The sequence below is a fragment of a genome, unplaced genomic scaffold (assembly GCF_019419815.1).
Source record: "Pyrus x bretschneideri cultivar Hongxiangsu unplaced genomic scaffold, Pyrus_bretschneideri_v1 Contig33, whole genome shotgun sequence".
NCBI lineage: Eukaryota > Viridiplantae > Streptophyta > Magnoliopsida > Rosales > Rosaceae > Pyrus > Pyrus x bretschneideri.
Genome location: NW_025999646.1, coordinates 198,882 through 213,594, shown reverse-complemented (window position 1 = coordinate 213,594; position 14,713 = coordinate 198,882). Strand labels below are relative to the sequence as shown.

Sequence of the window (14,713 nt, the reverse complement as noted above, 5' to 3'; positions counted from 1 at the left end):
AGAGAAACATAATTTAATTTGATAATCATGTTGTGGTTGGTTATCCTAGTTGGCCCTACACAAAAATCATACATACACAAATGAAATGAAACTAATAAAAAGAAAATTTATTCAATCTCGTAATTAAAAGCTTTAATTAAGCTTTAATTTTCTCCCGTCACCGTCGCCGTTTTACTCTTCTCCTTCAAGCCCAAACGCCGTGGCGGGGAACGACCTACACAATCCGGTGCCGTTAGTGAACGTGATCTTATCCAGATCCGAATTAGGGTCGACGTAGATATCCGAAATGGAGACCCAAATCAGAAGCTCTTTGCTTTTGACCCCGGAGAGCCGCCGCATCCGGTGCTCCTCCACGAACCCCATCACCTCCGTGTCATACGACACCGTTTTGGAAATGGCGCGGAACCGGTGCTCTTTTCTCTTCTTCTGCTTGAGCCAGACGAAGCCGGAGGTGTGGTTGTAGCCAAACTCGACGACGTCGTCCAAGGGAAGGAGGCCACGTGGTAGGCACATTTTGTTGGGCAGCTCGCGGGACTTCTGCCTGCACAGGGCCTCGCCGTGGTAGATCTCGGCGTCCTCTCTGTGGCTCGCGATTTGTTGGGCTGACATTTGTGTATTTAGAGGGGGAGAGAGAGAGAGGGAGAGAGAGAATGGAAACTCAGATGGATTGATGTTTCTGGCTAATAAGAATTTGCATGCATGGGATGGAGGGTCATAGTAGGGTTGGCTATAGTTTTCTTTCGTATGTAAGTGATTTTTTTAGGCGTCACTCAGTACTATAGTCTGATATATTTTTTTCTAGTAAAAGGTATGAGGTTTGAATTTCGTGGATAGCGAATTCGATATCAAATTAGGTTGCCCATTGTGTGGCTTAGCCGGATTTCTCCTCCTCTTAGTGTAAAAATATCGATGTATTAAAAAAAAAAAGATTTTTTAGGCGAAACGATAGAAATATGAAAAGTACTACACTTACCCTCTATTTCTACCATATTTTTTATCTTCTCTCTGATCGCTTATATACATATTTATGCGATTTCATACAAATTACATAACAAAAATGTAGCTTTTTTCTTTATTTTTTTTTTATTGTGAGTACTACATTATGGTAATGTGATATATAGGACTTTGTTTTGAGGTAATGTCACATAAGTTTAATAACACTCAAGCTCTACTGATTTGTTTAACGAGGTACTGAATTTAAATATCATGAAAGATAGTATATGGGTAAATTACATTGTACCACATCAGGTTTGAGGTCTATTACAATTTCATACAACATCTTCAAAATATTTCACTTTCATACATCAAGTACTATTTTATTTCAATATAATATATCTGTTACATTTTCCATCCATTGTTCCGTTAAGAGCTGACGTGGCTACCATATTTGTGCCATGTGGCAATTTTTTTTTAATTTAATTTTATTATGAATTTAAAAATAATTAATTAAAGAAAAGTTATTAAAAAAAAAAAACCCTAAAACCCATCTTCCCCGACGTACTTCTCCTCCACTCTCTTCACCTCCTCTCCCTTTTCTCTCCCACTCCTCCCTCTTCTCCTCCCCGCCACACCCGCCGCTTCCTCCTTTCCCTCCCACTCCACCAAACCAAGTCTCCAATTCCCCTTCAACCCCCAAACCCCTACCCTCACCCACCACACCACCCACATCCACCCCCTCACTGCTGTCGAAGCCCCAAAAAAAATCAACAAGCTCGGCACCAACATCTCCAGCCTCACCCTCGAGGAAGCCCACATCCTCGCCGACTACCTCCTGGACAAGCTCAACGTCTCTGCTGCTGCCCTCGCTTCAGCCACCGTCGTGGCCGTTGAGCCAAGAGCGAGCGAGGCCCCGCAGTCATGGAGGAGAATACGGAGTTCGATGTGGAGGAGAAGGTGGAGAGAGGGAGGGTGGGGTAATTGACTGGGAGTTGTTTGGCATTGGGTCTAGATTTTTTAAGTTTTAATCTTCTGCAAAAATTTGAATTTTCTGCATTTTTGTTATTGGGTTCGAATTCTGGAAAATTGGGGTTGGAATCCATTGAATTTTTGGAGTTATTTACTGTTTGGTTGCCGAGAAAACGAGGAAAAATCGATGGAAAAGCTGGGTGATTTGTTTAAGAACAAATCTGGATAATCTAGGTGGGGTGGGGGGTTGCGGGAAGGGGAAGGGATGGGTTTCTAGGATATATATTACTTTTCTTTAATTAATTATTTTTAAATGCATTAAAATTTTTTTTTTTGCCACATGACACAAATGTGGCAGCCACGTCAGCTCTTAATGGAACAATAGATGGAAAATGTAACTGATGTATTATATTGAAATAAAATAATACTTGAGGTATGAAAGTAAAATGTTTTGAAGATGTTGTATGAGGTTGTAATAGAATTCAAACCTGAGGTGGTACAATGTAATTTACCTTAGATATATTGTATGAAAATTTTATTTAAAGATAGTTTATAGATATATTGTATATGAAAAATTTCTTAAGATTAATTAATCTCTCATCCCTCTCCCTTTCGATATATCCGAACATGAATTCTGTCACATCCCGGCCCGAACCCCCACCACATTCTGGGCTCGACTCCGCCATAGCACGATATTGTCCGCTTTGGGCCCCGACCACGTCCTCACGGCCACATTCTGGGCTCGACTCCGCCGTAGCACGATATTGTCCGCTTTGGGACCCGACCACGTCTTCACGGTTTTGTTTTTGGGAACTCACACGAAAACTTCCTAGTGGGTCACCCATCATAGGATTGCTCTCGCGCGTTACTCGCTTAACTTCGAAGTTCCCATGGAACCCGAAACCAATGAGCTCCTAAAATGCCTCGTGTTAGGTAGAGATGTGAATATACATATAAGGCTTACAGGATCCACTCCCCTAGACGATGTAGGATGTTATAAATTCCCATTTCCAGAAGATGGTGATTAGAACTATAATTTGTATATATGATACCCATTTAGTTGAGATATGTATATGTACAAAGAATTGGCCACTATGGAAATCGGTAAAGAAAGAAATCAACTATTGCCTTGGACAGAAATATTTGGCGAATGTATTATATATATTTCTCTTACAAAACAGAGTAGAAAAAATAGAATACATTTGCCAAATATTAACTTTACTTTTCCCTCCAATCCTTAAACCAGATTTAACCAGATTTGAGAATCTACAAATTAAATAATGAAGGCAGGTGTTGATGTGCAAAAGTGACATGATTTCAACATACTTGTAATGCTCCTCCTCCTCCTACTCACTGCAAATTTGCAAGTGGCACTAAAGAGGAACCAAATTTTGCATGCTTTTGAACTGTTGTCTGCGTTGGTACTTTTAAAGAAAGGAAAACTAACGAAAAATCTAAAAAAACTTTAGTTTTTATGAAAAATGACAAATAAAGGTGTAAGTGAATAGTATCAGGAAAGGTAAAATGTAGTTTTTCGTTAAAAGTGAACAGTACCGGAAGTATTTTGTTAAAACTCCCTTTAAAGAATTATGGATCTGTACAAGTTTTCAGATATAATGTTGTGTGTCATGAGTGAGGATCCCCGCCATATCCTCTTTGTGAGGATTTCGAGGATCATTCAATCACATCCGTTCATTGTATATCGTGCGGTCAGTTTTCGTAAAGTATTGTTTATATTCAATTTTAAATAAAAGAATTTACAATAATTTCTGACTGCACAATATACAATGAACGGATTTAATTTGAGGATCCGGCAGTTTGTCATCAGATGCATAAATCCATGTGTTTGGATAAACGTTATGATTTTCATAAAATACATTAATATATACAACCGGTAGCATTACAGAATTCCACTATGATCAACCACTGTATAAAAACAATTTTTTTTTTTGAGTAATGTTATTCATACTATGTTTTTATATTACATTTTTATACCACCTTAGGTGGCATTTGATATGGATAGCCACATTATTTGAAAAATTTGCAAAACCTAAAGAAAGAAAGGAGAAAGACTCCTCGTATACCACAATCATTATTTAATTAATTAGTTTTTCTTATTATTAGTTTATTAAATAATGAATTAAATTTAAAAATCTGATTAATTCAAATGATGTGGATGTCTATATCAAATGCTACTTAAATGATATGAAAATATGATACAAAAACATAGTATGAATAATATTTATTTATTTATTTATTTTCTTTTCCTGAAGGGTCCCCCCTGCATGCTTTCTCTAGAATATTGCATGACCTGTCAATACGCACCAGAAGAATAATCAAATTTTGAAAAGTAAAAGGCCCTGGAAAACCTGTCATTATTTGTCGGCCTTCATCAAGTTAAAGCCTCCAAGGTTGTTGTCTAGCTTTGTTTTATTTTCTGTTCTTTTCCCTTACTTTGTCTCTTTTGCCCTGCTCCCCCGCGTGCGTAACATGCACTCCCTATAGCTAGAGACAAAAATCAGCTCTATGATTCGCCCCACATCTCCAAAAGATACTTCTGGCACTTGCTGCAGCAGCTGCCATTGACATGCAACAAATCAGGGCTTGGCCTTTCGGTATTTCTGGTTTTGGGGGCTTTGGACCCCACAAGGCTCTCAGTGGCCCCACCTTCACGCTTGATGTTGTGCCTGTATTCCACGACAATTTGCTCAAACACTTCGACCTCAAACATGTTGAGCTTCAGCCTTGGGCTCATGAGGTCTCTCACGTATGCAAAAGCCAACTGGTCTCTAGGGTTAAATGCATCCAACTCATTGAACAACAGGCAGGAGAATAGGTTGCTCCTCAATCCATGCTTCCTCAGGATTAGAGCACTGTCCGGTACATCTGTCAAACACCAATAACTGAGTTGTTAGTTTTCGTACTGCGGAAAAGTGATTTAACCCTTGTTGTATGTCCGTCCTTTACGACCTCCCTCGTCATATGAGTAGTCATAGAGAGATAACCAGACGAGAGTGATATACAGCAAAGGATAAGGAAGTTTCTCTTGTACAATAGAATAGGAAAGAGATAATCACATTGGCATGAACAGCCTGCAAAATTTATGTAAGCACAAGGGAAGAAAACAAGCAAAAACTCTTGTTTGCATGTGCAACTCGCAACTGACAAATTAATATGTTTAAGTGATATGTAAAATTATATTGTTGTATGCAAAGAATTAATGTAATATAAAGTTATATTCTCTATCTTTTTGTCTCACTCATCAAGTGACGAGTGAAATAAAAAGATGGGGATACATCCTCAGTTACACCTATGTTTTTCTTCTAACCTGCAATAAACTGCAAGTTGCTTGCTAGGACCACATTGGATCACACAGTTTCTTTCTATTTCTGGACCACATATTCAAAAAGTATTTTTCGTTTTTACAAAAAGACATTGGAAATAAGTTATAACAGGGAGTGAAAGGGAAGAAGATCAAGAAACTTCAACCTTCTTCTCGCAAGAAATAAAGTATTCCTATTTGTCATAAGAAAGCACCTTATTAGCTGTTAGCATCACAGGTTTTCAAAAGATCCAATTAAGAAATTCGGGAGTTTGTAAACTCAGTCCTTTGATGTGACTTAAAAAATGCAAGGTCTACGTAAACACCAATTCATCCCATTAACCTTTTCCTTTCCTTCTTTTGGCCAGACCAAGTAGTTCAATTTGATAATCTTAAAAAACCTTGACACTTGTATTTATACACCCAAGTGGTACAATTTTTAAATGGGAACTTTAACGAAAAACTCCCAGTACTGTTTATTTTAACTAAAAACTACATTTTTATACTAAAAAGTCAGTCATAATACTATTCACTTTACCCTTTATCTTGTCATTTTCGTTAAAATTGAAAATTTTCAAGCCATTTTCATTAGTTTTTCTTTTTTTAATCTTAAAAACCCCAGAACATGTACAGTTAATTACCATCCCACGGCTTGAACTTCTAAACTTCTCTTCAGCCAAAAGCTTACTCTCAAACATAACATGAAGGAAGTGTACTTAAAAGATTAATTAGTATCCGAAGACTATTTAGTAAAAGTGGATTGATTCAAGAAAGATTAGTGACTTTGGCATTCCCAGTTTAATTTCTAGCACTACAAATTAAATATTATATTTTTACACTCACGAGAGTGCTACAAACTAAACTAAGAGCGTGAAAGTTACTACCCTTAGAAAAATCATCAACATGCCAAGTTACTTATTGTACATAGATCACAGGTTCTAGCTTCTAAAGCGTTTTCTACAGTTGAAAAATAAAGCAACATCATTAAATGATATCATGTGGAAGCTTTCAACTAAAAAACAACACCCAAAACATTGAAAGATGACATGATTTGAAATGCACTAATTGTGTGCAAGTGCTTTGGTTACCTGAGGGATAAGGCAGCTTGCTCGGGGTCCAAGGAAGCAATCCATTCTCGCAATAAGCCTCCATCTGCCTCTTCAACCCATCAACATCCCTCCATTTCTGCCACCTTGCCGTCGCCATTGCCTCCTCCATAGTATGTACATAGTACGGATGTTTCGAAATTGCCATGTCTGCGTTCTCAGACACAAGAAGTGAATGAATCAACAGCAACGGATCGACCACTAGCTGCAGCTTTGCGTCGATCCAAATGCTGAATTTTGAGTTTGGGAAAAGCCTATGGACTAAATATTTTGGTATCACGCCGTTCATTGCAGGATTCTCATACAAATCCTTGCTCAAAACTTTCACTACTCGCCACACACCGATCTTAAAGTTTTTAGATTTTCTCGGAATCAATCTATGGTAGTCAAGTCCTTTTAGGGTTACATCATCTATGAACAGAAAAAAACATACATTGTCCAGGGTTTTCGATCCGAGGCGTCGGGGTTGTCGGATTTTATCATGGTCGTTGAAGATCGCCGAAACCACTACGACTCCTTTACAGTTTTCCATAGCCCTTCGATCTTAATTACATACCAAAAAAAAACATGTTATTCACAAATGTAGGTAAATGAAATAAAAATTGGACTTTATAGAACTTTGCGTGGATGCCAAACTAACCAGAATCACTAATCGGAAATTTCTTCAAGAATCCACAAGGGATTTCAATGCTCTCATTGTAATGAACAAAATAGGGAATCCTCTCTTGGGTACTTAAATTTCCTGCAAACGTCTCAGCCTTCCCCTGCAAATACCTCAAAGCCGACGGAGACCACGAAGAATTCTTACACAAATTCTGGATCTCCTTCAAGACCAACCAATAATCTGATCACAAAAACAAAAACCAATTGCCGGAATCCAAAATTAAAATCACCAAAAGGCAAAAAAGGTGAAGAAAAATTGGGCTAAAAAAATGGAGCGTTACCTGAAAAATAGACTGGGGAAGAGCAAGAGGTGCGGTGGGTTGGGATTGCATACTTGTGCTCGCCGTAGGTGGAAGGGTAGGAGAAGAGAGGGGCCTGAATCGGGTCGAAGGGGGAAGATCTGAAGAGGCATTTGGTATGGGAGAGAGAGGTGTAGAGAGCCAGAAACAGAGAGGTGAAGAGGTAGAGCAGAGAGAAACATACCAACTTTGATTGAAAGAAGAGAGGAGTTGACGTTGCTTTCCCCGTAAAATTCCCATAAGTTTCCTCGCCTTGATTTATTTTCCTTTGATTATCTATTATTCTATTGGTTTTTTTTTTTTTTGTTTTGTTTTTGTTTTTTGTTTTGTTTTTGTTTTTGTTTTTTGTTTTGTTTTGTTTTGCTTTTGTTTTTTGTTTTGTTTTGTTTTGTTTGTGGCCGCTTCTTTTTTAATGTATTCAATTAAAAAAAAAAAAAAACTTTAGAGAAACCCCATGTTAATTAGTTAGTTCTTCAAATTACCCCTGAAATACAATAATGATTTACATGAAATAGAAGTGTCAAGATATTAGTATTTCAAACTAATCATGCAATATCATATAAGAAAATTAAAATACATAATGATAAGTAATAAGTTTAAAATATTACGATAACATATCAAAAGATGTAGATTAACTATTCACGTATGAGAAGAAGAGGAAAGCTAGTGGGCCTTCTTGTTTGCAGTCTTTCTTACCTTTATGGTGTTGGAGATTTTTGAAGTGGTGAATCCATTCCATGGGATGGGAGAGTTGCCGTCGATGTCTGCGGTGACTCCACCACAAACAGTAATTGGACTTGAAGACCATGTCAGGAAAGGTGTTGAGGTAGATGTACATTCTTTACTCAACCATAACAATGTGTAATTTGCTTTTCTTTTTCTTTTCAATTCAACTGCTGTCACTCGTGAGATTTGAATTTAAAATTAGATGACTTTGGATGCGGTCCCTATTTATCAACCTTCTTTGATTGAAATCTTGTTAGTTTTTCAGTTTTTGATTGGGGTCCCTGAAATTAATACAATAATACATTTCCATGTAGGTTATTATAATTTTAAATTAAATTTGATATTTGTAATTACTTATATTAATAAGATTTTAAATATAATCGATGATTTGTCAGGTTGAAAATATTAAAAAATAAATTATACTCATATAAAAAGTATAATTTATCTTAATGACGTGATTTATCATTAAGATAAATTATATTTAAATAAAACTCATTATTTGTCATTACTTATATTAATGACATTTTACATACAAAAAATTGGTAATTTTTATATGATACAATTTATATATAAAAAGTTGGTACATTTTATAAAAAAAGTTGGTATGTTTTAGATGAAAAAATTGGTACATATTATATACAAAATAATGGGTACACTTTAGATTAAAAAAAATAAATACATCTTACATTAAAAAATGAGTACATTTTACATAAAACAAGAGTACTTACAAAAACAAAATTGGTATATTTTACATATAACAAAGTAGAACATTTTTAAAGACAAATGGGTACATTGTCAATAAATTATTGGTACAAAAAAAAGGTTAAAAAATGTGTAAAAATCAAAGTTTGAAAAATATGGATACAAAAAGAAATTAATATATGGGTACAAACTAAAATTGAAAAGAAAATTGGTACAATTTAAAAAAGGGCTGCAAATTAAAATGGGTACAAACTAAACATAAAAATATATGACACAAAATTTAGCCATAATTATATATATATATATATATATATATGTATATATATATATATATCAAATGTAACGTTTCTAACACTAAATAAATATATTTAGAAATAAAAATTTAATTATTTTGACATGTAAAATATTTTATTATGAAAATAATTAATGATGTTTATTAAAACCAAGGGACCTTGATCAAAAATTGAAAATGAATAAGATTTTAATCAATAGAGTTGAAAAAAGATAGATGAGAACCTAATTTCTCCTTTAAATTTTTTTTATCTGATAAAGAAAGATTGTATGTAACGAGGCCAAATGTATAGGCATTACTTGCTTTTACTTTGGAGTAAAACATAGATCTAGCATAACTCCACCTAGGTTGGGTAGAGCTAGTTAGGCCACCAAAGCCCAACCTTGGCTAATTCATTAATATAACTCACATATTTTCTGTTTTCTATTTTCTCTGTTTGCATAACTGATGAATGAGTTCAAATGATAACACTAGAATTTTTTTTCTTAAAAAAAGAGATCAGCTGGTGGTTTTATCACGTCAATCTACCATTTCAGAAACCAAAAAGACTCACGGAGGTATTTCAACTTTGAATTAAAGAGTATCAGTATATCATTGCACGTACAAGGAATAAAGTGGCCTAACTTCAACACCCTATTAATTTTGCTCGGAGGAGAAAATGATTAAGTGACCTGACTTCAAAGCTCAAAAGATTATGCGTAATTTGCAATGGATTGCATTCCTAATTAAGTGGATAGCATTTACAATGCTGCATCATCGGGTCGGACATTTGGAACTTTAGGAGGAGGAGGAGGATGAAGGATAAGCATCATATCTCAAGATACGGAAGTGGCTTTTGCTTTAAGATAAATACTAATCAAGTTTGCCGACGACCTGCAAACTGCAAGGTCCTTTGATTTTATCTGATTCATATTTATCCATATCAACCACTAATGGCAGGTCTGATTTGGACACTAATTATCAAACTATCAAAAGCAGATGATAAAATAGAAAAGGGAGGTGATTTTTATATTTTCAGTCTCTTACGCATTTTTTTTTAGCTTTTGTCTTTTGAATTGAATAAATCAAGCAAGAATAATCAACAAAAGTAAATATAAATGTGTATGAAGAGAAACAAAGGTGTTTATCAGAGAGAAAGTTTTGTTCGATCAACTCCATCATTCCATTTGGTGACAACATGAACTTCCGCAATGTAAGTTGGATCCTAGCTTAGTTGTTGTGGTAGAACACTTTCAGCACCAAAATAAATGCTTTCCACTTTTGTTTTTTGACAAAAATATTTTGAAATGCTATGATTTACATGGAGGAGGATTTGAACTTGGGTGCAAGAAGGATGAGGCGGACACATTATCTTTGTTAAATGGCCAAACCCACAAGTGCAAATATTTCACATTACTAACATTGTACATTTTTGTGTTGAATATATATATATATATATATATATATATACATACATACATACATACATACATACATACATATAAATGATTGCAAAATGGGTAGTAGTAGGAGTGATCCTACATGGAAGTTTTAAGGAATCCAAGTAAGCCAAATTTTCTTTACATACATCAAAAACATTATTTTCTCAAACAGTTTAGCAAGTCATTGATTAAGTTAACTTTCATTTGAATATATGACTGAAATTAAATTTGGCAAGAGAACATTATCTTATAACACCAAAGTATGGTTAAAAACAATCATTCCAATTTCTTGACGAACTTAAATTTGTCGCCAAAGTGTGGTTAACGAAATTAAATTTGTCAAACTGTTAATGACCAGAATTTGGGCTTCCATAATATTCTGATTTCTTGACCCAAAAGTAAAAGGTAATGCTTCGTTAATTGGAAATTTGTAATGAACTTTAGAACGAGTACAAAATGAATGAAATATGCCACTCTTGAACTTATCACTTCCATGTGTGATTGCTTTCTTTTTTCCCTTTGTTTTCTGAGAGCAAAGGGAATTTACTAGTGAAAAGTTCATCTCTTATTTCTTTTTCTTCCATGCTTTCCCCTCTATGTCATTTCTTAGTATGTTGACGACCTTCTCGAACTCGTCGTAATTTGTACTGAGATTATAAATGTGACTTTCTTCCAAGCTTTCGTTGTTACTAGGCAAAGATTGGAATTCTTTCAGAACATTAAATTCTTTCCAGCATTCTATAATTTGATCCTTGTCGCACTTGAACATGATGTAAATAATAGCCTGTCAATATTAAACACAAAATCTTAATCACGTTAATCCATATGGGTGGGGTTGAATGGTTACCAAGATAATAATTTCAGGAAAGGTTTTCCGACCTTGTACAGGGGACGCCTTGCATCTGAAATCTCTACGTGCCGCAAGCATTCACGGCGTAGCGCCTCCTCAAAGTCACCCTACAAGGCACATCAATCATCATATGCTTTATATGCTTCATGGTTTTCCTCTAAATTGGAATTTTATAAATTTCGAAGTGAAAGTACTAGCAAAAACCTTGTATATAAGCATTTCCACTAATAGCATCTCATTTTCATATGCTTCATGTTTTTTTCCTTCGTTATGTGCCTTTGCTATCGCTTTTGCCAATATTTCAATTGCCTTGGATTCTTTTCCACTCATTTCAAGCTTCACAACAACTGACTTTCGTGCACAAAGACGGAAGATATTAAGGGAAATTACCATTTGAATGAAAAAAAAAATTTTATCGATCAAGCTAGTAAGGACTACATATTTCTAAGTGGAGGTGCCTAACCTGCAGCTTCTTGTAATCAGGGTATTGCTCCACAAGGAAAGTCCTCAACTCACATTCAGCTACCTCCACTGCTGATTTGTCTGCTCGAACTTCATGATATTCAAGCAATCTCTGCAAGGCAAGCTGCCCTCCTTGGAGGACTGCGATGGACATGGACCTCGTAAGTCTATGGCCTTGTGCCTCTTCTTTTCTTATAGCGCATGCACGAAATATATAAGCCCCCGCAAGATAAACGCTGGCAAAGACTGTGGTTGCCATTGCTCCATACATAGTTCTCACCCTGAAATTTTTGGAAAAGTTCACCATGTTTTTTTCCACTGATGAGGATTTTTCGTTTACGTAAATGTTACCCTAAATTTGTGAAACGTAGGAGTAGAAAGGATATGCCATATGACTGGCAAGCTATATTGAAAAGGTGGAAATGGAAGGCTGCAATTGATACTAGGGAAAAGATGTCAAATCATTCTGATTTCAGTCTTGCAATGTGGGTGATCGAAACCGTTTGATGCTTTCGGGTGTTTTTCAAGCTGTCAGAGAATTAATTCTTCTCCTAGATAAGAAGCGAGAACCTCATCCTTTAATGTTTTATTGTGATTTCTTATTTTCCAAGAAAAGAATTTTCAAGTTCTAGTTATTGATTAGAAAAAGGAAAAGGTCTAAATGCCCTGGCCCTGGCCTAGATATATAAAGGACGTTAGGGAGACTATGTAATGCAGCTTCTAGACTACTGTTAGTGCTGTTTCTTTCTGCAAAATTCTTCCTTGCACCTCATGACTATGTAAAACATTTTGGTTTTTTGAGCAGACATACGCAGCAGTCCCATTTCGCTGAAAAAGTAAATTCTGTATCACAAAACGACATGAGGGTGATTCATTTTCCTTAGTTAACTAATTAAGTGATGCCTTCACTCCCGAAGTGCTCCTCATATTCAACCCTTGCCATTCAGACGATGACCAATAAATGCATACTTAGTAATAGTATCCTCAAAAAGCACAAATTGTTTCATGGATTTTGTGTTTTGACAACACCGTGGTGCTCCACCTTCTATAATTTTACGTGTGCCTTCCACCATGAGTGTGGCCAGGCTTCATTCTTCTTTCAACGCTTCTCTCTCACATTCTTCCGATTTTCCCACACGCCACGCTACACTGAAGCATGCCTTCATTCCTGTTGTTGAGATATGAATCTCATATTGATGTGAGAAGGGACCTTGCATGTGCTTATAAGAGATTGGGTTACTTCCCATATTGCCAATTGGTTTTATGGTGGAACCTCAACTTTCTTCACCTGTGATTTATGCGCTTAGCAAGCGCTCAACACCATCAACAAATGTGAAGAAATTAAATGAAAAAAAAATTGTCAGAGGCATGGGGGTACGTCTGTGGTTTTGGCCTGTGTCCTTGGAATTATCACTTGCAACTGTAAGTTCATTCCAATAGCCACTGCAGCTACCAGGGACAGTCATCGTATAGGTCATTCTTTCCAAAGCAAGAAATATTGTACCCGAAAGTGGATAAGGATATGTTACAATCATTGTTGATGGTTAATAAGCATGTAGCCTCATCTAAACGGAAGATTTTCACAAAGTAGCTAAGCCGCCTCCCGAGCCCTTGATGAAGATTGTGAAGATCTTAAGGTTCTCTTCAATCTATAGGGCACACTAATCAATTTCCATTTCGCATTTACTTAAGCAGCAAAATGTATCGGTAACTTTAAATCTTTAATCCTTGATAACTTTAAGTCTCTAATTCTTAATTTAGTGTGTACTTAATTCATCAAAGCTGGAATGTCTGATGAAGCAGAAAGACAGTTGCAAGATACATGCAATACCATGGTGAAAGGAAGAAGGTGGGAGTCTGCATACAACGTGCAGATGGCATTAGTCGCAATTCTCATTTTCCCGGTTTGTCAAAGCGTAATTACGGAAAATTTTGAAAAGCAGTCAAATTTTGGACATGTTAAAACTTTTAACCCGGTTTTTAAAACTTAATAAAATTTACCCACTCGAGGTAACGGGGAGATTGAGCATATTCAACGAGGGTTCAAGCACTACTCGAGAGGTTAAAAGGGTTCGAGCACCCCACATGTATCCCAATTCAATATGTGAAATATAACATCAACAACACTTTTTCTTCTTCAATTTTCACCTTTCGTGTTATCATATTCATATGAACAAATGCATGTCTACTTGTTATTATGCAGGGTAAGTACCAAGAAGCTGCTCAAGAAAGAGTACGCTCTATATCCCATAGGATGGGTTCATCTCTACAAGGTAATGAAGAAACATATTTTGTTATATCTTTCTTTATATTTTTATAGTATTTTTGTCTTTCAAGTAATTCCACACAAGGGCAATCTTGTCGCAAAAATACTTAAAGAGGTGGGATGAGCCAAAAGAGGGCTTAGAATAGATTACTCTCGAACAACTAACTCTGGCTATTCTTTTTTTATTTTTTTTAAATAAAAACTTGGCCAATTTCATGCGTATCTAAATTGAAACTTTGTCCGTTTCTCTCTATTCTATAATTTAAAGCATTGAACGTGCAGACTGGCAACAACTTTGTCGGTGTTCACTCAGTTTAAAACTTTAATGCATTGAATAAACGCGCCTAGATCACGCATGACCTTTTTCAATGATTATTTTTACTAGGGTTAACTATTCACATGACCTCATTGATCCATTTTCTTTTATTGTTACTTATAGTCTATTTACCTCTTAAATTTCAGTTTTGCAAGCTATTATACCTACATGATTGAAGAGAAAAACAGAAAAGAATCTCACTATTGTTACTTAAAAATTCAGGCTATTATACACACTACGTTGGATGAAAATAAACAAGCAGAGTGCTGGCAAACGCTCATCGGCTCTCTTGAGAATGAGGATATGCCATTGTTTCGAATCTTTTGACAACCATGATTTGCAATGGCACCACCTTTAATTAGACGGTCTAATGTGGTACCATT

At 35.8% G+C, this 14,713-nt stretch overlaps 3 protein-coding genes across 3 annotated transcripts; all 3 read right to left on the bottom strand.

The window, feature by feature from the left end:
* Positions 1–8: 8 nt before the first annotated feature.
* Positions 9–1,304, bottom strand: LOC103951344. Its single transcript, XM_009362695.3, has one exon. It carries the CDS (start codon positions 607–609, stop codon positions 172–174), a length of 438 nt encoding a protein of 145 aa, XP_009360970.2. The 5' UTR covers positions 610–1,304; the 3' UTR covers positions 9–171.
* A 2,833-nt stretch (positions 1,305–4,137) lies between these two features.
* LOC125467998 (probable hexosyltransferase MUCI70) lies at positions 4,138–8,133 on the bottom strand. Its single transcript, XM_048591318.1, has 5 exons — positions 7,992–8,133; positions 7,278–7,679; positions 6,974–7,177; positions 6,316–6,876; positions 4,138–4,791 (listed from the first exon to the last, which is right to left on the bottom strand). The coding sequence occupies exons 1-5, from the start codon at positions 8,131–8,133 to the stop codon at positions 4,430–4,432; spliced, it is 1,671 nt and encodes a 556-aa protein (XP_048447275.1). The 3' UTR covers positions 4,138–4,429.
* Positions 8,134–10,695: 2,562 nt separating this feature from the next.
* Positions 10,696–12,208, bottom strand: LOC103951346. The gene is made up of 4 exons (XM_009362696.3): positions 11,750–12,208; positions 11,491–11,637; positions 11,316–11,393; positions 10,696–11,220 (listed from the first exon to the last, which is right to left on the bottom strand). Exons 1-4 carry the CDS (start codon positions 12,053–12,055, stop codon positions 11,002–11,004), a joined length of 750 nt encoding a protein of 249 aa, XP_009360971.3. The 5' UTR covers positions 12,056–12,208; the 3' UTR covers positions 10,696–11,001.
* Positions 12,209–14,713: the final 2,505 nt, after the last annotated feature.

Excerpts from the sequence above, each read along its gene's own strand:
- LOC125467998 (XM_048591318.1), bottom strand. The coding sequence starts at position 8,133 with ATGTACATCTACCTCAACACCTTTCCTGACATGGTCTTCAAGTCCAAT. Across the intron at positions 7,680-7,991 it reads AAATCTCCAACACCATAAAG|AAACAAAACAAAAAACAAAA; the intron begins GTAAGAAAGACT and ends ACAAACAAAACA. Across the intron at positions 7,178-7,277 it reads TTCCCCAGTCTATTTTTCAG|ATTATTGGTTGGTCTTGAAG; the intron begins GTAACGCTCCAT and ends TTTTGTGATCAG.
- LOC103951346 (XM_009362696.3), bottom strand. The coding sequence starts at position 12,055 with ATGGTGAACTTTTCCAAAAATTTCAGGGTGAGAACTATGTATGGAGCA. Across the intron at positions 11,638-11,749 it reads CTGATTACAAGAAGCTGCAG|TCAGTTGTTGTGAAGCTTGA; the intron begins GTTAGGCACCTC and ends TGTGCACGAAAG. Across the intron at positions 11,221-11,315 it reads CAAGGCGTCCCCTGTACAAG|GCTATTATTTACATCATGTT; the intron begins GTCGGAAAACCT and ends TAATATTGACAG.
- LOC103951344 (XM_009362695.3), bottom strand. The coding sequence starts at position 609 with ATGTCAGCCCAACAAATCGCGAGCCACAGAGAGGACGCCGAGATCTAC.